Consider the following 27,241-nt stretch of genomic DNA (forward strand, 5'->3'; position numbering starts at 1 on the left):
GCTGCTTGAGTTCAAATCCCAGCTCTAGTACTTACTACAAGTAACATCTTAGACAAGTTACTTATTCTCTCTGTCCTTTAGTTTCCTAATCTGTAAACTGAGGCTAATAATTTCATCAATTATTACAAAGATAAATGCTGATTATATGTCTGTGCTATTATTATTAGCATGATAGGTGCAATAAATATTTACTGAATTTTTACCATTGAATTCCTGTGTCATTTTAAGACAGAAATGGTTCTCAACTTTACAGAGAGAAAAATATATATAGGGAGATTTATAAAATGATGGCTAAGATGAGAACAGGCTTCCCAGGTGGCTCAGTGGTAAGAATCTGCCTGCCAGTGTAGGAGATGCGGGTTCAATCCCTGGGCCGAGAAGACTTTGGGATCAGGTATTTTTACCTGCTATGCTGCTTCCGTTTCTGCTGAGAGATATGATTACTGGATTTAAAGAGGAGATGTATGTAAATGCCATGGGAAGAACCACAGAACGGTCCCCCAAGATAACAGTCACGTTCACAGTAGGTCCATCTTCCCCCTGAAAATTAATTTTTAAAATCAAAACTCTGTAAATAAGACTGACATGAGTGAAGTCCATATAGAATTATATGGTTATACTATACTATATGGTTATATAGTTTAAAAGATTAATTTTAAGAAAATTGTTTTTAAAGAATATACTTGCTACTTTCAAGTCTCTTTCTCTCTCTCACACACACACAGTGACTAATACTTAGAATAGGTAAGGTAAGTGCAGTATCTAACAGATCAAAGAGTAAATAAGAATGATTTGCAATTAACACATCAATTGGTTCTGAAAAAAAATAACAACTTCAAATAAACATCTATATCTTGCTAAACTATCCATCAAGTATGAGCAAACTTTAAGACATTTAAGTACTCAAAGAACTTCCCTCCCACATTTTCTGTCTTGGACTATTTCTTACAGCTATGATCTCAAAAAATAAACAATAACCAAAAAAGGAGAAAGAAATTCCAAGAAACAGTGAATCTATTCAGGAGAGCAATCAAGGGAAACACTAGGATGAAACCTGTAAAATAAATCTGGAAATCCCCAAGTTAAATTGAAGCAGAAGAGAAAGCTTCAAGAAAAAAGAGTATTGCACTCATCTCACATGCTAGTAAAGTAATGCTCAAAATTCTCCAAGCCAGGCTTCAGCAATATGTGAACCGTGAACTTCCAGATGTTCAAGCTGGTTTCAGAAAAGGCAGAGGAACCAGAGATCAAATTGCCAATATCTGCTGGATCATCGAAAAAGCAAGAGAGTTCCAGAAAAACATCTATTTCTGCTTTATTGACTATGCCAAAGCCTTTGACTGTGTGGATCACAATAAACTGTGGAAAATTCTGAAAGAGATGGGAATACCAGACCATCTGACCTGTCTCTTGAGAAACCTGTATGCAGGTCAGGAAGCAACAGTTAGAACTGGACATGGAACAACAGACTGGTTCCAAATAGGAAAAGGAGTCCGTCAAGGCTGTATATTGTCACCCTGCTTATTTAACTTATATGCAGAGTACATCATGAGAAACGCTGGGCTGGAAGAAACACAAGCTGGAATCAAGATTGCCAAGAGAAATATCAATAACCTCAGATATGCAGATGACACCACCCTTACGGCAGAAAGGGAAGAAGAACTAAAGAGCCTCTTGATGAAAGTGAAAGAGGAGAGTGAAAAAGTTGGCTTAAAGCTCAATGTTCAGAAAACTAAGATCATGGCATCTGGTCCCATCACTTCATGGGAAATGGATGGGGAAACAGTAGAAACAGTGTCAGACTTTATTTGGGGGGGCTCCAAAATCACTGCTGATGGTGATTGCAGCCATGAAATTAAAAGACGCTTACTCCTTGGAAGGAAGGTTATGGCCAACCTAGATAGCATATTTAAAAGCAGAGACATTACTTTGCCAACAAAAGTCCGTCTAGTCAAGGCTATGGTTTTTCCAGTGGTCACGTATGGATGTGAGAGTTGGACGGTAAAGAAAGCTGAGTGCCGAAGAATTGATGCTTTTCAACTGTGGTGTTGGAGAAGACTCTTGAGAGTCCCTTGGACTGCAAGGAGATCCAATCAATCCATCCTAAAAGAGATCAATCCTGGGTGTTCATTGGAAGGTCTGATGTTGAAGCTGAAACTCCAATACTTTGGCCACCTCATGCGAAGGGTTGACTCATTGGAAAAGACCCTAATGCTGGGTAGGATTGGGGGCGGGAGGAGAAGGGGACGACAGAGGATGAGATGGTTGGATGGCATCACCGACTCGATGGACATGGGTTTGGGTAGACTCTGGGAGTTGGTGATGGACAGAGAGGCCTGGCGGGCTGTAATTCATGGGGTCGCAAAGAGTCAGACACGACTGAGCGACTGAACTGAACTGAACTGAACTGATATAAAGAATTTTTTTTTAAATACAGAGTATTTTTATTACACGGAAGACATGTAAAAAAAAAAAACTCTAAGATAAAACAAACTATAAAAAATATATATTGCCTGATTCTACCAGTATCATTTAAACAGTTTAATAATATAAATATGGTTTATTGATTTAACAAAAAAATGGTTCTGTAACTATAATCAAAGGAATTGAAAGCAGCTGTTTCAGAAAGGGGGACTTGAAGAATGGGGGAGTGAGGTAGGAGAGAGTGTGATTGTTTTATCGTTTTCTTTTGAACTTTGCATGCATTGCTTTGTTCAAATTTAAAAGTTGATTTTCCTAATATTTATTCTCTCTAGTGAAAGAAATTCAATCAGTAAAAATTTTACCATTAAAATGGTCAATATATACTAAAGTGCTGATACTCAGTGTTGGCCAAGGCATCAGAAAGCAGGCACCCATGTGACAATGAGAGTATTAATTTAGAAAGAATTTCAGACAAACGGATACTTGTGTCAAAAGCTTTATATGTCTGTGTTTTTATATTGGCACATGGTGAGTACACAATAAATATAGGAAAATTTGGAAATTATCTAAATGTCCAATAACAGGAAATAAATTACAATACAAACATATGTTAGAATTGCATGCAGTTTATATATAAAAGCTAATATTTCATAATATTTGAATAACTGGATGAGATTAAAAATATGAGACCAAAGATCAAAGATTATTCTGAACTCTCTCTTCTTTCAGAGATCTTTATTGTTTGGCAGACAGCCTTCTTTGGGGATCATGGATGTGCTAGGAATGTTGATGGCACTGAAATGAACTCTGAATAGGAGGTTCAAGCTCAGCTGTGAGCATGACTCTCTCCCACAGCACTAGGCAAGGGCCTGGACCCAAACCTCTTATGCCATCTATGAGACAGAACCAGTTGAAGAGGGATGAGAAAGCTAAGGGACTTGCTTCTAAGGGAACAGGGGAGGAGTAGGGACTAACTAAGATTAACTCAGCTATTTATTTCATAGGAATCAGACATTCCTGGGCTGAGCAGTGGCTCAGACAGTAAAGAATCAGACTATAATGCAAGATACCTGCATTGAATCCCAGGGTTGGGAAGGTCCCCTGGAGAAAAGAAGGGCTTCCCAGGTGGCACTAGTGGTAGAGAAGCTGCCTGCCAAGCAGGAGACCCAGGTTCGAATCTGGGTCAGATAGATCCCCTGGGGGAGGACATGGCAACCCACTCCAGTATTCTTGCCAGGAGAATCCCATGGACAGAGGAGCCTGGCGGGCTACAGTCCATAGGGTTGTAAAGAGTCAGACATGACTGAAGTGACTTAGCATGCATACATGAAGACATTCTAGAATACTCCAAGTTTCACCAATCCCATCCATGCCAGAAAACAAAATTGCTGATGAAAACTAAGTTGCTTGCTTGAGAAAGAAGCAAAATTATAAGATATATGTCTTGCAAACCAACACTCAGAATGTACACTAGATTCATATATTTACTCAGTGGCACTAATATTCATTAAGAGTGTGGACTGGAACAACCTGGCCATTTTCTTCTAAAAGATATTAACTGATGTTAATTACAAGCCACATTGGTGGAGTCAGCTTCCCACTTCATAACAGAAGTGCGTCCACATAAGAAATATAAGTAAGCATGCTCTCATGATGAGAAGATCATGTCAGTTAACTTAATTCTAAGAAATGACCCACTGAGAACCTTACACATAATTAACTACACATTAATAATGGTCATCTACCCAGAAAAGAGATAGCAAACGATTCCACTCACCTTGGATGGAATTTTGCACTGGATTCTTCGTGAGTTGCTTGTAGTGACATTAATGACACAAGACTGGGATCCAAATAACACCAAGTTAACATTATCTAAACCAGAGCCTCGGATGGTGGCCCAGAGCCCTCCTGTAAACAAGCAGCACTTTCAGTTGGGACACACAGCCGTGCTAGTAGACAACAATTAATTACCCATAAGAGAAATAGGTGAAATAAAAATATGAAGCTGCATAGTCAAAACGCAAGGAACGTTCAAAATGCAGAAAGAGACTGGAGTTAAAGATATAAACTACTAATAAGGTGGGAGATACAATGACTAGAGGGCAGAGAAAAGGAGATATTCAAGAATAAAACACAGAGCTACAACACAGTCATGGAATGGAGAAATAAAGTATACGGTTTCTGAAAACTCTTTCTGCTCAAGATTTTTAAAAATATCATCCCTGTCAATTCTATAAAACTTAAACTCTTTTCCTAAGAAAAGAGTATAAGAGAGGAAGTATAAAATGGCAGAAAGAACAGGGTCCCAGAGTCAGGGCCACAGACTGATCTGCCATTTATGGCAGGTCATTTGCACTATTGTCCCTGAGTTCACTGGTCTCATCTCCTTCATCTTCTTTTTTTTTTAATTTTTGGCCACACTGCATGGCTTGCAGGTCTTAAGTTCCCCAACCAGGGACTAAATCCATGCTCCCCACAGCAAAAGTGCAGAGTCCTAACCACCAGATCACCAGCGAATTCCCATTCCCTCATTTTTAAATGACAGCCTTAGCCTTTCCAGCTTTGTGATACGGCACCACACCAACAAGATTCTGGTTTCCATGGTGATACAGAAGTGACTGTCATCAGCACCCCGTGTCATCAGGACTTCTGTGCCAACCACTGAGGAACAGCTGTAGCCATCATAGTGTCAGTAAGAGGAGGGAGGGTACCAGTCACACCGATATCCCATCTGGAGGGCAGCCCTGATCCACCTGATGGACAGGTAGCCTATTTCTCATGGATGAGCAGTGACTCTGGTCTGCCATCTCTCCAGAAAGGGATACAGGAGAGGCAGGAAAACCACCAGATAGAGACACCTGAGAGTGGGGAGATGGCTCAGATGTCAGGGCGAGAAAGGAAACTCATACAACCTGACGGGGACCTGTCAGCATCCTGTGACTGAATGGAGCGTTACCCTGAAGTTAAATATATAAACACGCCCTGAAGCTTCAGGGCAGGACCACAACAGACTTCTAAGTTAAAGAAGAGCTAACATACAATAGCAACACGAAAGATACAATATCTGGAAACAATCTTGACAACAACAATTTAAGAATATGAAGAAACTTGAAGAAAGCTTTGAAATGCTGCTGATGAATCTAACAGATGGGTTAAAACTTAAATAAGAAAAATACAGTAAATGTACAGAAAGTGAAGATCATAAGGTGGCATATCTTTCTAAGTTTAAAGCATCAGTGCAATTATGATAAAAATACGAAAAAGATTTTTAATTTAAATTAGACAAGCTGATTTCAAAATTCAATGGAAAATAAATGACAATAGCCAGAAAACAAAATTTCAAAAATAAAAGTAAAGGGATCTTCAGCTGGACATTTAAAATATCTTATAAAACAGCTCTAACTGGACAGATCAGGATGGAGGAGTAGAAGGATACACAAACATCAAAAATACACCTATATGTTAGCTCACTGCTAACAACCTAAAGGCTGAGAGAAAGGCTCTTGTACAACCAAGGCTGTACGAAAGAATCTACACAGAGTTGGGTAGGAAGGGAGGAGAAGCAATCAAGTCAAGATCCTCACAGGAGACACAGAAGAAGAGAGGAATGTCACAGGCTCAGGGACCCTTCCGGGGGACTGAGGGGTTCAAGCCACATACTGAGTACCCCAGCCCTAGGTTCAACACCAGAAAGACGAATCCTAAATGGTGTCCCCCTCAAAATTCATAGGCTGAAGTCCTAGCCACTTGTACTTTTCATCGGGAAGCCTTGAGCAGGTCACTCTTCTCTTAGAACCACTATTACCTCATCTGAAAAATGAGGATAATAATTCCATCTTTCAGTCAACTGTTAGCATTTAGGGCGTACAACTGCCTAGAAGAGGTGATCAGTAAATGATACCAGGCCCATCCTCATCATTTTAAGGACACTAAGTCCCACAGAGTATATGAAATATCTAAGGTCACCCTTCTGACTTTGGCAGGCTGAAAACACAGGCCCATGTCCCAGATCCCCACCTGGTGTCATTTCCACTTGATCAGATTGTCCCAGTGACTTAATGATTGACCCCATGATGCCTGACACCATCAACCAAACTATGGTATTTTATGTGGTGAGTGACTTCATTTAAGGGCTCAAACGTCCATTACTCATTAGAAGAAATGCTGATGGTAGAAAACAAAAAGCTGTGAACCACAGTAGATATGGAATTTATTACATGGCAGGACTAGATTCCTGCAGGTTGGCAAGAATGAAGGTCTCAGAGCGTCAGATGCAATGCGGGTGCCCCCAGATTACCAATGTCTGCAGCTTGGGAAGGCTCCACAGTGTCCAGTCTGGGTTCCACATTTAGGAAGAGGCCTCCTCCACTGGCATTGATGGCAAGACCAGAGGGTCTCACCAACATCGAGATCCGATGCACTCCGACAGGCAGCAGGCTTGTCTGACACACCACGTTTGTTTGGTTTGAGAAAATAACTTTGCAACTCGTTTTGTTCACTGTAACCTGCAGGGCCTCGTGGTCACCAGAGAAACTAGTTCCGGTAATATAAACCAGTAGGCCAACGTCATCTTAAAAGAAGAAAGAAATCGTCTCTCAGCAATATCACTCCATTTACGAGAACTCTGTCAAATATCCATTCCCTCTCACCTTCCTCTCTCAAAATTCAAGGAACTGAATGCTGACTCATATATTGGAATCTATGTTTATTTTAATGGCCTAGAGCCCTCCACTTAAATTTTCTCAAACTAGTAATGACAAATCACTAATCAATTAAAAAATGGGGAAAAACTAAAAAATCTTTCGAAACAAGGGACAAAGAATATACACCATTTTAAGTCATCAAAAATCTACCATTTCAATTAGACTAGCTAAAAATTGCCCTTTTGTTGTGCCACTCAACATTCACCCCATGAGCTGATGCACCTTCTATTCAGCCATCACCAGGGACATACCCTCCAACAAATCACTCTGATCTTAAAGTTCACACACAGAAATAAAAACCACCCCCCCACACACACACACAAAAGAAATAAACCCACATTTATGGTCACCAAAGGGGAAAGGTTGTGGGAGGGATAAATGAGAAGTTTCGGAGTAACACTTACATACTACTATGCATAAAATGGATAACCACCAAGGACCTGCTGCGTAGTACAGGGAACTATACTCAATATTTTGTAATATCTATAAGGGAAAAGAATCTGAAAAAGAATACATATGTGTATACATGGATATCTGATTTTTGAATGTTGGTTTAAAGCTCAACATTCAAGAAACTAAGATCATAGCATCCAGTCCCACCACTTCATGGCAAACAGATGGGGAAACAATGGAAACAGTGACAGACTTTATGTTCTTGGGCTCCAAAATCACTGAAGATGGTGACTGCAGCCATGAAATTAAAAGACGCTTGCTCCTTGGAAGAAAAGCTATGACAAACCTAGACAGCATATTAAAAGGCAGAGACATCACTTTGCCAACAAAAGTCTGTCTAGTCAAAGCTATGGTTTTTCCAGTAGTCATGTGTGGATATGAGAGTTGGACCATAAAGAAAGCTAAGCACCAAAGAATTGATGATTTGAACTGTGGTGTTGGAGAAGACTCTTGAGAGTCCCTTGGACTGCAAGGAATCAAACAAGTTAATTCTAAAGGAAATCAATAATGAATATTCATTGGAAGGACTGATGCTGAAGCTGAAGTTCCAGTACTGTGGCCACCTGATTAAAGAACTGACTCATTGGAAAAAGACCCTGATACTGGGAAAGACTGAAGGCAGGAGGAAAAGGGGACGACAGAGTATGAGATGGTTGGATAGCATCACTGACTCAATGGATATGAGTTTGAGCAAACTCTGTGAGATGGTAAAGGACAGGGAAGCCTAGTGTGCTGCAGTCCATGGGGTCACAATGGGTCAAACACAACTGAGCAACTAAACAACAACAGATATACACATATATATGGGGCTTCCCAGGTGGCTCAGTGGTAAAGAATCCACCTGCCAATGCAGGAAACACGTGCTTGATCCCTGGGTTGGGAAGATCACCTGGAAAAGAGCTTCCCTAGTGACTCAGAGCAGAGAAGGCAATGGCACCCCACTCCAGTACTCTTGCCTGGAAAATCCCATGGATGGAGGAGCCTGGTAGGCTGCAGTCCGTGGGGTCGTGAAGAGTCGGACACGACTGAGTGACTTCACTTTCACTTTTCAGTTGCATGCATTGGAGAAGGAAATGGCAACCCACTCCAGTGTTCTTGCTTGGAGAATCCCAGGGACGGCAGAGCCTGGTGGGCTGCCGTCTATGGGGTCGCACAGAGTCGGACACGACTGAAGTGACTTAGCAGCAGTAGCAGCGGTGACTCAGAGAGTAAAGAATTCGCCTGCAATGTGGGACACCTGGGTTTGATCCCTGGGTTGGGAAGATCTCCTAGAGCGGAACATGGCAACCCACTGCAGTATTCTCGCCTGGAGAATCCCCATGGACAGAGGAGCCTGGTGGGCTACAGTCCATGGGCTTGCAAAGAGTCGGACACGACTGAGCAACTAAGCATACATATAGGAAATGGCAACCCACTTTAGTATTCTTGCCTGAAGAATTCCATGGACAGAGGAGCCCGACAGGCTAAAGTTCATGGGGTCACAAAGAGTCAGACATGACTGAGCGACTGAGCACACAAGCATACACACATACACACGTACATACACACATAGTTTTATAGGTATATGTGGCTTCCCTGGTGGCTCATACAGTAAAGCGTCTGCCTGCAATGTGGGAGATAAAGGTTCAATCCCTGGGTCTAGAAGATCCCCTGGAGAAGGAAATGGCAACCCACTCCAGTATTCTTGCCTGGAGAATCCCATGGACAGAGGAGCCTGATGGTCTTCAGTCCATGGGGTCACAAAGAGTCGAACACAACTGAGTGACTTGACTTTCACTTTCACTTTATAGGTATATATACATATAAAACTGAATCGCTGAGCTGTACACCTGAAACTGACATTACGTTGCAAATCAACTACACTGCAATCAAAAAATAAAGTTGACGCCCATTTCAATGTCAAGTACACATCATACCGAGGGTATACCACACAGAGTAGACCTGGGGAGTGGATCCTTCATGGTACTGGAAGGCACAGGAACCTGAACAATAAGCTGGTATGTCATTCACTTGCACAACCACCTAGAAAAAGGCAAAAGCATTGAAAGCAGATGTACACATTTCATACGCTCAAGGGTATTCATAAAGCACTTGTGAAGTCTGCCCAAACTGAAATGTGTTAGTGATTCACCTATTCTCTATTTTTTCCTTCTATTTTCCAATAATAGACCCTCAGTTGTAAAGCATGACTCAACATGTTAGGCTATTTCTAAATGATGGTTAATATGCAGAAACCTAATATTTTTTACAATTACATAGGCTCAGTCTGGAGTAAATTCCCTCTCTGTCACATAGAAGTAAATCCAAACTGTGCAAGGACTTTTTATCTCCTTATATGTTTTTAACTTAGGACCTACTGCCTGTGAAAAGCCCTGTCTTTGCTGGTAAATGCCAATGATGTAGACACCTCTGTTTCATCATTGCTACAAGGATGTATAACTGAAGATTAGAGTGGATTTGGACATTTGGGTCGGAGAAGGCAATGGCACCCCACTCCAGTACTTTTGCCTGGAGAATCCCATGGACGGAGGAGCCTGGTGGGCTACAGTCCATGGGGTCGCTAAGAGTCAGACACAACTGAGCGACTTCACTTTTGCTTTTCACTTTCATGCATTGGAGAAGGAAATGGCAACCCACTCCAGTGTTCTTGCCTGGTGAATCCCAGGGACGGCAGAGCCTGGTGGGCTGCCGTCTATGGGGTCGCACAGAGTCGGACACGACTGAAGCGACTTAGCAGCAGCAGCAGGACATTTGGGTTGGAGTCTTTTTTGTCCTAGAATGGGAAGTCCCTAAGAATAAATTATGTATCTTTCCCTCTCACTGGGACTAAAGTTAATCTAACAGAACTCTACAATACTTGTAGATGAAAGTGGTGAAAAAGATAAGACTCTCAGTCTTTACCTATAAAATAAGGATTAAAAACACACTACATTTATGATAGTGTTTGCTAATGAAGGGAAGGGATCATATATCAAATATTAGCAATTGTTAATTCTTGGTTGGATACCCAGGTATCGGTTATATTATTCTTATAGATTTTGCATTTTAAAACGGTCTCAAATTGAAAGCACATGACTTATAAGAGGGAAAGTGCAAAAGACATATTAAAGAAAAAAGGAGTTGACTCAGCCCATTTACTTTCCAAGGCTGCTGTGAGGAGGTATAAAAAGTATGTAGCTAGAGAGATTCTCTATTTTGGGTACCATAAGAGCATCAGTAATTATAATAACTGGATGTTGTGTTTACAAAGCACTTGTATTTTCAGAGTACTCTCCATACCCTGTGAAAGTAGAAAGAACACAGCCACAGCTGTCCCTGTTTTACAAATTAGAAAACTGACCCGTGGGATTGGCCCACATCACAAATAAGGAGGGGCTGCAGCAGACTTGAAACTAGTACTTCACTTTGGGGGGCCCATCTGCTCTCACCTGAGTGTATTGGTTGGCAGTGGCCAACATGTCTCCAAATATGGGTCCAAGGAAGACTCCACCATCATACACCACACGTGTGGTCACAGCAGGGTTCACTCCGGTGAGGTTTTCATTAGATACCTAAGATGGTCACATTTCTGGTGAATCCTGCCATGGAACATAAGTCTAATCTTGCTTGAAACAAATGACAAAGGGTGTTTTCACATTCTTTTACAATAATCAGATAGCTAGAAAGTGAAAACAGAGTGACACAGGCTTGAAATCTAGAAGCCTAACAGCAAGTAGCGGTGAATGAAAGCCCCAGTAGACTAAAAGAATATTTATTTGCAAGTAGAGTTACCAAAAAATGCACACTATGTTGATCTCTCAAGTCTTGCAAGAGATTTTGTTCCCATGTGCTTTTATATTTTACAAGTTTACAATCCAAAATACTAAAATAAAATGTCAGGAAACAAGTGCCATGAGATGACTTCCATCCTTCCTCCAACTCCACCCAAGGATTTTGTTTGAAAACCAGATGATCCGCAATACCAAATAACAAGAATAAAATTTCATCTCAGATTTCACTTCATAAAACCAAATGCTAGATGATCATTAGATTATTTTTTAAAACCCTAAATATGCAAGAGCATCTGGTTTTGTCATTATCCAAAGACAGCAAATCCTTTCCTAAACTTCCTTCTGCTCTGCCATCTGCCTCCATGATAATCTAAGTCAATCACATCTGCTTAAATTATCCAATAACAGATGTAGAATTATTGCATAGTGGACAATGACCAACAATTTCTTTACCTACATCAAGTTAGATAAGGCAACATTATATTTAAATTGCTTTATCAGGAACATGAGATACAAAACATACCAACAATTTCTTTACCTACATCAAGTTAGATAAGGCAACATTATATTTAAATTGCTTTATCAGGAACATGAGATACAAAACATACCTTGAAAATTTTCAGAAAAGATCATTGAGCTCCTTTACTTGAGTATTCCAACAAAATTCACAAATCATGACAGTTTTCATTCATATAATTCTGATTTTTCACGAAATCGTTCCAGAGCACCAAATCCATAAAGTCAAAAGGGATACCATACATACCTTGATGAAGTTGGGCAAGTCCCCAATCTGGCTGGACCAGGAGAGGGTCCACACATGTTCATAGCAAGACTTTAGATCCTCTGTCACAGTGAAGTCACTGACATTGAGGTACCTGGATGTGAAGTCATCAGCACTGGTTTGTAAGAGCTTTTGGAGGTGACTGGCTGAAATGTGCACAGGGACACCTGTGGGAGAAGGTCATGATACCGAAAATGTTCTTATTTTAGTCACCAAGTTGTGTCCAACTCTTTTGCAACCCCATGGACTGTAGCCCGTCAGGCCCCTCTTTCCATGGAATTTCCCAAGCAAGAATACTGGAGTGGGTTGTCATTTCCTTCAAATGGAAATCTTCCCAACCCAGGGATCAAACCCCTGTCTCCTGCATTGGCAGGCGGATTCTTTACTGCTGAGCTACCAGAGAAGCGCAATATAGAAAATACAGGAAACTAATTACTTTCCCTTGTAGCATCTCATCTCATCATCAAGACAGCAGAATACAGGTTAAAATGCCTTCACATATGCAGAGACCCTCAGGTTCAAGATATGCCTTCAAGAGAACCCTCAGTCCAGTTACACAATTTTTAAGGCAAGCATAAATAGGTGCTCACTTTTTATATCATGATCCTTTTAATCAGCATCATATCTCTCAAGCAGAGAACACAATCACATCAGACAAAACTATCTCAACTGTCAACTCAGAATGTGAATTTCAAACACTGGTAATTTCTGAAAGTCTAATTAAATACTGAGTTTTTCCTGGAAAAAAAATTTAGCTGGCCCTGTGAATAGGGAAAAGTTGGCCACCTTCCACAAGGAGTGGGGAAGGCATAAAGCAGCTGACACCTATAAAAACAGAGCCAACCAAGCTGAGGAATGTTGGCATTGAACTTCAGTTTCTCTATTAGAATTTCCTTTAAGCCCAACCACCTGCTTCCTCATCACACATCCGTGCAGAGAAATAACTGCACTAAGGGCTGAAGCCTTGCTTGTGTTTGAACACTGTTTCATGCTTTACCTGAAGTTTCCATTTCATTAGCTACCCCCAGCAGCCCTTTGAGGTGGGTCATCTGGAAAACCTAATGCCTCCTTAAGAAATGAAGAAAAGGAAACCCAATGTGACTCAACAGCTCACCAACCAAGTGAGAGGGGTTTTGATTAAAACCCAGATTGCCTTGATCAACTCAAGAGATTTCCTCTTGAATCCCACACTGCCCTGGAATGTTAATGAAATACCACTGCATTTCCAAAATGCAAACAAAACTCATCTTTTTAAACAAGACTGTCCTATATGAATACATCATTTGAAGGCCATTTCGAATGGCCAGGTGAAGGCTGGCTTATCCCCCCAGTTGTTTTGCAGGCAGTGATGTGAAGAGCATCAGCAACAGAACATGATGGCAGGAAAAAATCTCTCAACAGGTATTCTGCAGTTCTCTCATTGTAAGAAGGGAAACAGCACGGTAATGGGCTTCACAGTGGCAGAGCTCTAGGGCACTTTACCCACTTAGCAGATTCTAATAGCCTTAGGGCCATCTACTTTTCCTAAGCGGTTCTATTAGAGGAAAAACTCCATTCCTCCAGCCAAGGATGGACTTCTTTGCAAGTCCAGCACCTTTCTTCTTGGGAAGGTAGAAGATTTTTGGACCATTTGCCAACTTTTGGACAACCACTCTTGCCTTCTCCTGAGCCCCCAACTTCCTCTATGTTTTTACCAAATGAATAATTATAGTCACTTCTAACCCTGTCCTTGATGAGATGTATATTCATTGATAGTTAAAGATTTAGAAACATTTCTATCCTCATTGCAGTTGAAAGCTCTGTCTACATCTAATATGGTTTCTCAGTTCAGTTCAGTCACTCAGTCATGTCTTACTCTTTGCGACCCCATGGATACGGTTTCTAAAATGCTCGATATCATGTGGGGTCACTTTGACTCTGGACTTCGGCCTCCAGAACTCTAAGAGAATACAGTTCAGTCATTTTAAGCCACCAAGCTTGTATAATTTGTTATGACAGCTGTAGGAAGCTAATCCGCTCAGTTTCCTCATCTGTAAAACTGAAAGACTGGGATCATATTGACAAGGATATCCCAGATCTTTAATTTTAGGAAAGTCATTCTCAGACACTGGAAAATTAACAAAGTATGCTAACTTTAAGACTGTCACCCTGTCAGCAGGATGTTGTTTGCCTGGGGATGCCACTGAAAGCTTCAACGAGAAATGCTGCACCCGCTATGGCCCCTTTACCAGGAATCGCTGTGTTAGAAAGTTGGATGCGAAAGTGTCCTCCTAAAGGTGGACTTGTCCTCTGTAGTATCTGTGTTGTCACCTGGACCAACCCGGATCCTTCTTCTGCTCCATCACTGGGCACAGCACTACAACATGTCAGAAACAAAGCATTAACCACAAGGACCCTCCAGCAGCTGCTCCAGAGAGAGCACAGCTCCATCTCAAGGACCACACAGTCTCCCATGTTTCCAGATCATGAGCACGAGCTCCCAAATAATCCCTCTCCCATAACAGCAGAGAAAATGAAAGGTAAATATGAGGGGTCTCTAGGGGTGTTCCACCCTCCCCCTCTACTGATCCTGGGAGAACACAGAGGCAGAGTGAAGAGTAATGAGTGTAGCCTCCGCTGCTCTGGTCCTGATGCAGAGTGGAAGGAGAAGCCTGTGTTCTCTAACTGTATCTTCACAGTCAGATGAAAGTTCACTCTGGTCCACAGACCCTCTGCACTCAGTATCCCCAGCAGAAACAGGCCACTCCATCTAGCAGAGTCCTTATCCAGCCACCTGTGTGCACACTGCGTATCTAATCCTGCTTTCAGTACAATAAGTGGGTCAAATAAGTCATGACATACCTTGCAGTAGAATACTATTCAGCCATTAAAAAGCATGCTTAATGAAATGGGGAAATATTTCATTTATACCAGTAGGTGAAAAGAGCATGTTGCAAACACAGTGTCTTATTTGTTGTACCAACTTGAGGTTTAAAAAGTAAATATATATAGTTAGTGTTAGCCACTCAGTCATGTCCGAATCTTTGTGGCCCCATGGACAAGCCCACCAGACTCCTCTGTCCATGGAATTCTCCAGGCAAGAATACTGGAGTAGGTTGCCATTCCCTTCTCCAGGGGATCTTCCCAACCCAGGGATCGAACCTGGGTCTCCTGCATTGCAGGTAGATTCTTTATCATCTGAGCCGCCAAATATATATAAATATATATATATATAGTATATATAAATGTATTTTGTGTGTATATATATATATATATGGGGGGGCGGTGCATGGGTGTGGGTGTATAAAAACTGCCTGGGGAAAAAGAGTATTTTAGAACATGGATTCAATGTGTTAAAAGAAAGTATCTCTGAACAGAGGGATTATGAGTGATTTGTACCTTTTCTGTGTGCTTTTCTGTATTTTCCAGATTTTCAACAATGAACATGTATGATTTTGATCAGTAATATTACTTAAGTACTACATATTGATGTGCATACTCACAACCATACAGAAGCAGTCAGACTGATGTTATCTGGTTGGGGGTGATTCTATCTGTGTTGTCCTGACTTTCTCAGGCTGAAGGCTTCCAGAAGGAGCTAAGGAGCTTGAGAAAACTTGGAAAGGGAGGTTGTGAGGATCCCTCTAAGTTTGGACTTAGATTATACTCCAACATTTCAGAGTTAATAACTTTGGCATTTTGAGCACAGGGCCACAGGGGGCTCATCTGACATCTCCCCCTCTATCACTGAAATTCTTTCCCTCCTTTATTCTATTGATGACTTTTGTGTCTTTTCTACCCGGAGGACCATGAAACATTGTCGAGAAAATTGGAGCATAGATTCAAGCTTTCTGTGCCTACTTTTCTTACACCAGCCCAAGCACGGTGTGAGTGATGAGAATTCATTTTAGAACAGGTTAGATACAGGGGGAGAAAAGAAATTTTAAAAACAAGGCATCTCAATCTTCCCCATTCTACAGGATTTTAGTGAAAATTTAAAAGGATGAATTACAGCATGCATGTGTTCCTGGAGCTTGGAGGAGCCTGATTCTTAGTTACTGCTTTGTAAACTATGGCCAAAGAGGTTTGTTTATTGAAGAATCAACGCTTATGTGGCTCTAGTGCCATCTGGAGGTGAGCTTTCAGAACTGGCTGGTTTTGTTCCTTTGACTATGAATTGTACTTCCTTTTGCCTCAAAGGATTCCAGCAAGATTAATACATTAATCTTATTAATGGAATGGAAGAAGAGGAGCAAGAAGAAAACAGTGGTAATGTGAACCTCTGAAAAGCATAAAAATACATCTACTTGTGAACTAAATCACTAGGAACTAGCCCCCAGATCAACAGAATCAGCATTGCCTGGGAACTCATTAGAAATGCAAACTATCAGAACCTGCCACCAAGCCTACTGAATTAGGATGGTGTGGTTAGGGCACAGAAACTTGTGTTTTAACACAACCTTCAGGTAAGTCTGTTGCAGTATTCTTAACATTGAAAACTATTGCTTTAAGCAGCAAGGCAGGTAAATTTTCCTGATTGATAAAAAGTCTCACCTCTGTGACTCCTAAGGCCAGTTAGCAATTTTAAGGAGGGACAGGTAACCAAAGATGGTTCCCTACCTTGCAGTGATGAGCGGGAGCTGCAGGCCACACCCCGCCAACCAGGAGGTCACATTGTAGACGGGAGGTGAGCCCACCACCGAGAGCAACTCCAGCAGATTCCCACCAGGGCGAGCTGTACCAGTGTCCGCCTGAGCAACTGGAAACCGAGGAGCCAAACATCATCAAGTAAATCAAGATGGAAGACCTGCTGGGTGGAAGGTCCCTGCTGGAGGGTCTGAGTCACTCACATCTCAGCACACACTGAAAGCAGGGATTCCCACCTATCTGCTGCCATGAGGAGAAAAGGAAGAGGGAGGAATTCGGTTGCCAAAGGAAAATGCAAGGTCATGATATAAGGAGACAATGACTAGTTCCACAGCAAAGTTCAGTAAGCCCCAAGCCAGCCAAGCATCATTCCCTGTGCCGTTGAAGGTCCCCCACCACCACACACACACATATACAAACACACAGCTCATCTGTGGCAATGTGCACTGCCCCCTCTTCCTCCTTTCCTTCTCCAACTCCCGGCAGCCCCAGCAATGCAAGATGATCTCCCTCAGGCACACTGAACACACAAGGCAGATCCTGGAGATACTTGAGCTTCATCCACTGCGTGGTGTCAACATGTGTGCAGACACAGTGCAAGCTTTTAAGACAGACCATTTTGCAAATCTTGCTTTTCCACTTCTACTGGGTGACCATTTGGCTAATCACCATAGCGTCTTCTCAATGATAAAGTGGGAATCATGATAGACATCAGTCTGCATGGCAGGGAGAGTTTACTGAGATGGTAGATTTAAAGGGCCAGCTTAATACCCTCTTTCCCTTCTATTAGGCACCATGTAAATGCAGTTTCTTTCCGAAGTCTGTGCAATCGAGACAGCAAACAGTTTAAAAGCAGCATCCTTGCAGGCCCAATCCTGAGCACAACACCAGGCACCGAGTTAGTGCTGGATAAAAGTTCATTTGCTCAACTGAGCATGGAGTCATTAAAAGTGGCTCGGGTGTCAATGATCACTGGGTTTCAATTTCCCCCACATTCCCAACGATTTGAGGCAAGACACTCAGCACCCTCTTAGCTTTGGTTTCTTAAGCTATAGAGTGGGGATCATAGGGCCATCTTAGGGGTTCTGAGAGTTAAATGAGAAGTATTTGGTAGCTACCACTAAATAAAGAGAAATTTCATAAAGGACATTAGGTGGGAGAATATAATCAAATATTAAGCTGATCAGATAAATGCCAGGCAATTAAATATGAATATGGAGCCCAATTGTGTAGTTTATGTTACTATTAAATAATCCTCACAGAAAAATTGTTGCCAGCAGGATGACTGAACCCAGTGGGAAGCAGATGGTTTTACCCAAGCCACCTCCTGTCTTTATCTCTGACCTCTGCCTCCCTGCTCCCCTCCCCACCTCACCCCTACATGGCTCCAGATGCTGGAGGATTTGGGTGCACAGAGGTGATGGCCGTGAGAAAGAGTTGGGATCCTGGGCATTGAGGGTTTGGCGAGGACGAAGGGAAATGATACCTATTATCTAGTCCTGAGTTTCCCAGTCAGTGGGTTCACGTGTATGAAATATTGATCCCATCAGCCCTCTGGGAATCTGGGGTCTGCAGCATTTGGGGTCACCAAAGGTCCCAGACAGTTGTCTTGGGCACCAAAGAATTCAGACAGTTATCCCAGCACACCATTTGAATATTATTTTCTGCGTGTCAGAACACGGAATTTGAAGTCAGCGATGCCAGATGCCCCCAAAACACTCAAATCACTGAAACAGGTAAGAGATGGAATTCTGAAGAGCATCAAAAATGATGCAATTTCAGGGCCTGAAAGACAGTTTTCTTACCCCTCACCCCCAAGCTCCCTGCCCCCTAGCTCTGCAACTTTCAGGTAAAAGATTAAAAGTTGCACAACTTGAAAATCAGAACGCTAATGACCATTCCATCTTCTTCTCCTTGGAGAGAGAAAGAAAAGCTACGAGAAGCAGGAAAGCCAAGGCCCAGAGTCACAAGGGACTTGATGGAATAGGGATAGTGAACAAGTTGGAAACCTAGAGACCCTGGGAGCAAACCACACCATCCCTCTGGCCTTCTGTCCCTGGCATGTATGTCACACGTGGACTCAGGAGAACCCTCGATGAGCACCTTGCCCTTAAGACAAACAAAGCCAGGTGAGATTAAGGGACTTGATGCAGAGAGGGGCCAGGCCTGAGCTCTGAGTGATGCATGGGAGCAATCATATGGGCAGAAAGACAAAGCTATTCTCATGAGGATGTGGTGACCTTCTAACTCATACCAAGTTGACTCTACAGGTCATAAAATCAGACTTGTGGCCCATTTCAGGGCCAATGATGCTGTGTTCCTCACAGCACCTTTTATGACAGATATTAACAGGTGGAGGTGGGGAGAAATCCCGCTGGCCTGACAATAGTAATGATAATAGTAGTGATAATTGATTATATTTACTGAGCACCTACTACAGTCAGGACCCATAATGAGTGCTTTACATTACACTTGAGTTAATCTTCATAGTAACCCCATGAGATAGAGGCCTCATTATGCCCATTTTATAGATGAGAAAACCAAGGCCTCTCAGCCAGAAAGTGGTAAAATTGGGATAAGATGACAGGCACCCAAAGCAAGAGCAAACATTAGGGTAAATAACAGAAAACAGAAGGAACTTGCTAGAGGTATATAAAAGCCAAAGACACACAGTCACAACTTCACCTTCTCCCTGGGATTGAGGCGGAAAAATGGAGAATCATCTGTTCTCTCTCCATTAAAAGAGAAGCAGCCCCTCCAGAAAAGCCTGAGGACCCTATCTGATGGACAGTTCATAGAGGAGAGTGGATCTGATAATCACCTGTTAGGTTTGTGTCTGCAATAATAATCTCATCCACATAGAACATGCCCATCTCTGGAGACAGAGGGAGGAGGTCAATCTGATGAGCCAGCACTGGAGAGTTTGCAGGAGGCAGCTGGAGACGTAAGGAGTGATGCACACACGTCTTCCAGAGGTCGGTGCAGGTGAACTGCCAGCTGAACACAAGCACAGAGCAGAAATGGGCCTCCTGGGAGCACCACAGGCCTCTCGCCTGAGAGCCCCAGTTCCCCAACCTGGGCCCGAAGACCATGCAGCCGGGAGACCCACACAGTCCTGGTTGCCACGGTACCAGGATCCTGCCCAAAATGGGCTCAACTTGGCTGGGACGCAACACCAGTGAGTCATGTTTAAGTCCACCTCCATTCATAACAATGTCAGCAGTACTTTCAAATTACAATACAATTGTGTGCCTTAAGCAGATCACATGTTAGGCTCTAACCACAGAGATGATTAGTGGTCTCTAAAACCTAAAACTCATTTAGGTTTAAAACCACTTACAAAACCCTTGAGAGATGTGGAAAGAGTGCTGAATCAAGGGATCAAAATGCCTGAATCATATTCCAGCACCTTTGTTCACTTGCTGAATGAATTTCAGTGAATCACACATTCTCTGGTCCCCAATTTTTCTCATCTGTAATGTCAAGGAATGCTCCATAAAATCTCTTCCAAATATGATGGTCTTTGACTCTATCCCTATGAGAAATATCAGACTCCTTATATATGCAATGACTAGCTGCTCTTAAATTAAACTTCTTTGCCAAATAAAATATGTTCAGAGCTGAAATCAGAGTCCAAGGCCCCACTATCAGACAATACCTCCCATGAGTCACTGTCCCCAGGAGAGCCAGCCATCCCATCTGGCAGAATTCCCACCACACCTGCCCACAGACAAGCTACCTGCAGGTACCTACCTAGGACTGGTCCCCAGGAGACTCCAGTTACATGTGATGTTCTTAACAGGGTTTTGAAGGCCGACTGTGAAGGACACAGTCATCTTCAGGATTGTATTCTCATGGCCTCTGTACGCAAGGCACAACTAGAGACACAAAACAAGTGCTTCAGCTCTGTCACTAAGAAGCAGCTGTTCAAGCAATGTTTATTGAGGACAGCCCACTCCCTAGGACCAACCTAGAGATAGCCAGACCACTCCCCTCCTAGACCTTACCTTAGTTTAGAGCAAATTGCTCTTTATCCAACAGAGAGTTATTCAATGCCTAGCACTGTGTGTGACACTGAGGAATTTTGATCTCAATTAGAGATCTCAATTAGAAATCCCTTGTTGTGACCCAATACCTATGCAACCTCAAGAAAGGCGTTGAACCTCTCTGAGCCTCATTCCTTAACCCAAACCCACCGGCATCTGACTGTCTTCTAACTCAGAATTAAGTAAAACTGTTTGGCAGGATTTTTTAACTGTGGCCCTATTGACATTTAGGACTGGGACTTTTGTGTGAGTCGTTTTCTTACACTGTAAATTGCAGGACATGTAGCAACCTTCCTAGAATCTACTCACTGGATGGCACTAACACTTCCCCAGTTGTGATGACCAAAAATGCCTCTCAGTTCAGTTCAGTCACTCAGTCGTGTCCGACTCTTTGCGACCCTATGAACCACAGCATGCCAGGCTCCTTGTCCATCACCAACTCCCGGAGTTTATCCACACTCATGTCTATCGAGTTGGTGATGCCATCCAGCCATCTAATCTTCTGTCGTCCCCTTCTCCTCCTGCCCCTAATCCTTCCCAGCATTAGGGTCTTTTCCAATGAGTCAACTCTTCGCATGAGGTGGCCAAAGTATTGGAGTTTCAGCTTCAACATCAGTCCTTCCAATGAACACCCAGGACTGATCTCCTTTAGGATGGACTGCTTGGATCTCCTTGCAGTCCAAGGGACTCTCAAGAGTCTTCTCCAACACCACAGTTGAAAAGCATCAATTCTTCAGTGCTCAGCTTTCTTCACAGTCCAACTCTCACATACATACATGACTACTGGAAAAACCATAGCCTTGACTAGACAGACCTTTGTTAGCAAAGTAATGTCTCTGCTTTTCAATATGCTATCTAAGTTGGTCATAACTCTCCTTCCAAGGAGTAAGTGTCTTTTAATTTCATGGCTGCAATCACCATCTGCAGTGATTTTGGAGCCCCAAAAAATAAAGTCAGCCACTGTTTCCACTGTTTCCCCAACCATTTCCCATGAAGTGATGGGACCAGATGCCATGATCTTAGTTTTCTGAATGTTGAGCTTTAAGCCAACTTTTTCACTCTCTTCTCTCACTTTCATCAAGAGGCTTTTTAGTTTCTCTTCACTTTCTGCCATAAGGGTGGTGTCATCTGCATATCTGAGGTTATTGATATTTCTCCTGGCAATTTTGACTCCAGCTTGTGCTTCCTCCAGCCCAGCATTTCTCATGATGTACTCTGCATAGAAGTTAAATAAGCAGGGTGACAATATACAGCCTTGACATACTCCTTTTCCTATTTGGAACCAGTCTGTTGTTCCATGTCCAGTTCTAACTGTTGCTTCCTGACCTGCATACAGGTTTCTCAAGAGACAGGTCAGGTGGTCTGGTATTCCCATCTCTTTCAGGATTTTCCACAGTTTATTGTGCACACAGTCAAAGGCTTTGGCATAGTCAATAAAGCAGAAACAGATGTTTTTCTGGAAGTCTCTTGCTTTTTTGATGATCCAGTGGATGTTGGCAATTTGATCTCTGGTTCCTCTGCCTTTTCTAAAACCAGCTTGAACATCTGGAAGTTCACGGTTCACGTATTGCTGAAGCCTGGCTTGGAGAATTTTGAGCATTACTTTACTAGCATGTGAGATGAGTGCAATTGTGCAGTAGTTTGAGCATTCTTTGGCATTGCCTTTCTTTGGGATTGGAATGAAAACTGACTTTTTCCAGTCCTGTGGCAACTGCTGAGTTTTCCAAATTTGCTGGCATATTGAGTGCAGCACTTTCACAGCATCCAAGTCCCACATCCGAGGTCAGGGGCAGCGGCCGAGAGGAGCAACCCCACATCCAAGGAGCGGCGGCTGCGCAGGTGCAGGAGGGCTGAGAGGAGCCACTTCACGTTCAAAGTCAGGAGGGGCAGACGTGAGGAGATACCCTTCGTCCGAGGTAAGGAGCAGCGGCTGCGCTTTGCTGGAGCAGCCGTGAAGACATACCCCACATCCAAGGTAAGAGAAACCCAAGTAAGACGGTAGGTGTTGTGAGAGGGCATCAGAGGGCAGACACACTGAAACCATAATCACAGAAAAATGCCTCTAGGGTGGGCTAAACCCCCACCACCACCTGCTGGGCAACTGTGCTGTAGAAGAAAGGCTGGAAGTTGGGTGTTGCCCTTTTCTGAACCATTCAGTCCCAGCTCCCACTCTTGTTTGACTCAGAAAGGACTTGAAACCACTACCATGATCTCAGTCATCCCAGGAAGGTTCACCCTGATTCCCAAAGAGCAGAGCTATTGTTGCAAAGGATATGACATATTGGAGGCATCTGTCAGTCCATTCATCAATAAGAACAATAACTATAATAAATAATAACTAGCTTTAAACAAGTCCTAGCCACTGCCCAAGCACTTTACTAGATTACCTCACATACTCTTCCCCAATAGCTTGAGAGGCAGACCTGTTATTACCCATTTCTCAGATGAGTAAACTAAGATAAAACACAGAGGGCATGCAGGGTGTAGAGTCAGAATTCAAAACCAGAGAGTCTGAGTGGAGAGTCTGCTCTCATAACTGGAGATCAAAGAAAACACTGAAGCATACGGAAACTTCCATGTTGTCATTGTTGTTGTTTTGTCACTAATTCAACTCCAGCTCTTTGTAACTCCATGGACTACAGCCCTCCAGGCTCCTCTGTTCATGGGATTCTCCAGGCAAGAATACTGGAGTGGGCTGCCATTTCCTCCTCCAAGGGATCTTCCCAACCCAGGGATCAAATCCACGTCTCCTGCATTGGCAGGTGGATTCTTTACCACTGAGCCATCTGGGAAGCCCAGAAGCTTCCACAGGTCTCAGGTATTACAAAGGCATTTCCATGCAGCAACTAGCTAATGGAGGACCCAAGGTGTCCGTTCATACCCAAAACTTAGCATCTCAGCCTGAAACACCTTGCAAGTCATGGTAACCACTCCCTTGTGCTTCTGTTTCTCCAGTGTCAACCCCAGAGAATAATTCCAACCCCTCCCTACCCACCTGGCCTGCAAACACAAGGGCTGCTACTTACGTGTGTATACTGATCTAGCTGGTAGACTTTCTGAGCAGCTGGAGGAGTCAGGACAAGGTGTCGAGGCTGATGGAGACTGAACCTCCCACAGAAGGGCTCTGTCCCACTGGTGAGGTGTCCATCAGAGCTGGAACCTTCTAGCCCTGGATGAAGTTCAGATAAAATAGGAAAAAAGGAGTAACTGTCAAACAGAGCTCCACAACATGTGTGCAGGGAATGGGTTATGGGTTCTCTGTGACATTGGCTTCTCAGTCCTTGGGCAAGCTGGGCAGGGCTTGGGGTGGCCAGCACCCTCCAGCTCGAAGGCTCCACCTATGAGAAATGCATTGTGTCTGCTCCAGAGCATGAAAAATCTATTATCATTTTCTACGTGTACCACAACAAAAAAATATTGAGAAGCAAAGAGGTAAGGAGTGTTGACTGTAACTTAGCTCACCTTACTATTTTTAAAACACACCCTCACATTTTTGGAATATATTAGACTACCATCTTTGGCTTCCCAAGTGGTAAAGAACCCATCTCCCAATGCAGAAGACATAAGAGACTCGGTTCAATAGGTTGGTCGGGAAGATCCCCTGGCATAGGAAACTGCAACCCACTCCAGGATTCTTGGCTGGAGAATCTCACAGACAGAGGAGCCTGGTGGGCTTCAGTTCATAGGATCACAAAGAGTCAGACACGACTGATACGACTTACCATGCACAGCACAGACTACTGTATTATGTAATAATTCCTTTGAGACGTGATTTGAGTTAAACAAGATTTCCACTGTCTCTCCTGTATCGGTTATTCTTTCCCACCTATGGCATGAGATTCAACTCCTGAGCCTAACATCTTTGGTTTCTAACTCTCTGCTCCCCTGACAGCAGGGAAGGGATGTCCTTTCTTTCTCTAATTCCCACACCAAGCAGCTCCCTCCCAAACATGCAGCTTCTGTCTTAAATACTGTGTCCAAATCCAGTTTCCATTGGAATCAACAGAGTCAACTTGGAGATGAAATGAAGATTATTCCCATTTTACATAAAAAAAGAGAGAAGATAGGGGTGAAGAAGAGGGTCAGAATTTGTCAAACCAGGGACCGTACCTTGTTCAAATCCTAGCCGGAGTAAGATATTTGCCGAAAGGGGTTCCAGTTTGCATTTGACTGCAAGTAACTCCTCAACGGCTGTTTGAATCTGTTAATAAGAAAAATGGCCAGGAGCTCATGCCATGGACATAAAGACTACCTCTAGTTCCCTCACCTCTCCTTATGTGAATAAAATACCCACCTGATGGGCTGTGGCATTTGCAGGGATTGGCTGACTAGAAACGTTGTCCCAGGTAAGGAAGAAGTTCCCTGTGCCAGACACAGTCAGCATCTAAACAGTCAAGAGTGACAGGATTAAAGAATATGTGCTCATTGAGCCAAAAAGACAATCTAAGAACACAAGACGTACTTCCCTGACTTGCTATACATAGTATACCAGGAAATAGGACTTAAATGAGTCAAAAAGCTATGAAATCATGTGTGTATACACTCACAGGCATGCATACATGGTTGTGAGTGTTAGGAGGACCTTATTTACTCTCTGAGGAATACATTTCCAAAAGAAGATTTACCAGGACTTTGGTACCTAAAACTAAGTCCATGAATTCGGGCATCACAACAGTAAGACTCCTTTTGTTAAAAAAGTCCTCTCAACCCTGCTGGATGAATGTCCAATCTCTTTTGCAGCAGAGCTGTCATTACGGCTCAAGTCTCCTGGCTCCCAGCCAGCCAGGACTATATTCCTTGCAGAGTTCAGCCCCTGAACCTAACCCCATGGGACACAAAACACAGGCAGACCTGGATTTCTGGAAGTCTCTGGGCCCAAGCTCGGATCTGATGCTTCTCCCGGAGGTATGTGCTGACCACACCAGGACTCAGCCAGGTGTCGTGGATCTGGACACCGATTCTCACCCCGCTGCTGGGGGCTCTCCCTCGATGTTCTGCTTCCAGGTAGTACCTGGCTCCCCCGAGCAGCTCCAGCTTGGGGGTCTTCTGTTGCTGGGTCTCGTCACTCCCATTCTGCTCCCAGGAGTCAAACCAGTCGGCAGTGCCCACCCTGATAGAGGCCATTTTCACCTGCACCCCAGTAAACACATCAGGACCGACACTGTGAAGCTTCTGGGCCTCTCTTTCTCAAACAAAAAGCATCTAGACATCTACTAACAAGGGACTTGGGGGCTGTTCTGCCTTTTCCAACAAGTTAGCTTGAACTTTCTAGGACCATTCTATGCATGCCTCTCCAGTCATCTTTCTCTCTCTCTTTCTCTCTCTCTGTCTAGATTACATAGTATTCAGATGAGATGGATGGGCCATGTGTAAACCTGGAAGAGCCAACCTGAAAGCCTAACTTTACATGACGCTGATTCATATGACGCCCTTTGAGAAACCTAAATGACTTGACCACATCAAAATCTATGATGCTGCTCCAGCCAACTAGCAAAGCAATTTCATAGAAGCATATTCATCATTTGAGAGCAAATACTGTGTTTCGTTGACAATGGCATTAAGTAATTTTGGTTGTTTGCTGAAACACTTTTTTTATTCTTCAAAACTGGCCAGAAAATTCCTGCATAAAACTAGCTACATCCAGACCCAGAATCAGTGGTATAAACAAATTTGGGGTCAGACAAATATGGATTTGAATTCTTAATATGCCTCTTTATCACCCCAGTGGCCCTGCATTGCTCATACAAGCCTTCTAAGCCTCATCGTCTTATCTGGAAAGTGGAGAAAAAGAGACATAGCTCACAAGATGCTGTGAAGTTTAGAAATAAGGTATATAACAGCTGTAGCATAATGACCAGCAAGCCTTGTTTCAAAAATTAAAATCATGTAGATTATATCTCAACTTTTTAAAATTTCTAATTTTAAAAAACCCATATACACACATGCACGCACCAAAAAAAATTAAAGTCTCTGGTTGCTTAACGGCATGTTACAACTATCAGTAGAACATGAAAGACTTCATTTTGACTTACTGCTTTTTCTGTTTGTTTTTTTTTTTTTCAGGAGTGAGGGACTGGGGACAAAAAGAAGGAAAACAAGAAGGTGGTGAATACCTTAGTCCTCAGGTCCTCCAACCGACTGAAATACAGAGAAGCCTGGCTGTCAGCCTGGATCCAGAAAGTGTAATTATTTGTCTCTGGGGCCACAAAGAACCCACTGAGCCGTGCTCTGGAAAGCAGAGGAACACAGAGAAAGAAGTGAGAGCAACCAAGCCCAGTATCACTGACCCAATAATGGTGTCTTTGGATTTTGTTTGTCTTTAAGTTAATGAGGAGGAAACACTTGACTCTTGCGCCTGTGATTGGCCAGAGCCCTCTGGACGCATCTCTTCCTGTGATGCCTGCCTGGCTCAGTATTTCAGCCCATCACTTTGAACTG

General features: G+C 43.0%; 1 protein-coding gene across 1 annotated transcript in view; it reads right to left on the minus strand.

Moving 5' to 3' along the window:
• Positions 1-27,241, minus strand: part of PKHD1 (PKHD1 ciliary IPT domain containing fibrocystin/polyductin) — a 456,545-nt gene that overhangs the window by 367,893 nt on the left and 61,411 nt on the right. Inside the window, exons 20-34 of the mRNA XM_081523421.1 lie at positions 26,917-27,031; positions 25,655-25,933; positions 25,098-25,187; positions 24,914-25,004; positions 23,830-23,972; positions 20,511-20,635; positions 19,579-19,754; positions 16,731-16,869; positions 14,360-14,487; positions 12,114-12,298; positions 11,009-11,131; positions 9,497-9,602; positions 6,722-6,994; positions 4,202-4,332; positions 405-540 (exon numbers count right to left, since the gene is read on the minus strand). Coding sequence (XP_081379547.1) covers positions 405-540; positions 4,202-4,332; positions 6,722-6,994; positions 9,497-9,602; positions 11,009-11,131; positions 12,114-12,298; positions 14,360-14,487; positions 16,731-16,869; positions 19,579-19,754; positions 20,511-20,635; positions 23,830-23,972; positions 24,914-25,004; positions 25,098-25,187; positions 25,655-25,933; positions 26,917-27,031 — 2,240 coding nt within the window. The remainder of the gene's footprint in view (positions 1-404; positions 541-4,201; positions 4,333-6,721; positions 6,995-9,496; positions 9,603-11,008; positions 11,132-12,113; positions 12,299-14,359; positions 14,488-16,730; positions 16,870-19,578; positions 19,755-20,510; positions 20,636-23,829; positions 23,973-24,913; positions 25,005-25,097; positions 25,188-25,654; positions 25,934-26,916; positions 27,032-27,241) is intronic.

This window comes from Giraffa tippelskirchi, chromosome 8 (genome assembly GCF_054371585.1).
Source record: "Giraffa tippelskirchi isolate mGirTip1 chromosome 8, T2T-mGirTip1v1.2.pri, whole genome shotgun sequence".
NCBI lineage: Eukaryota > Metazoa > Chordata > Mammalia > Artiodactyla > Giraffidae > Giraffa > Giraffa tippelskirchi.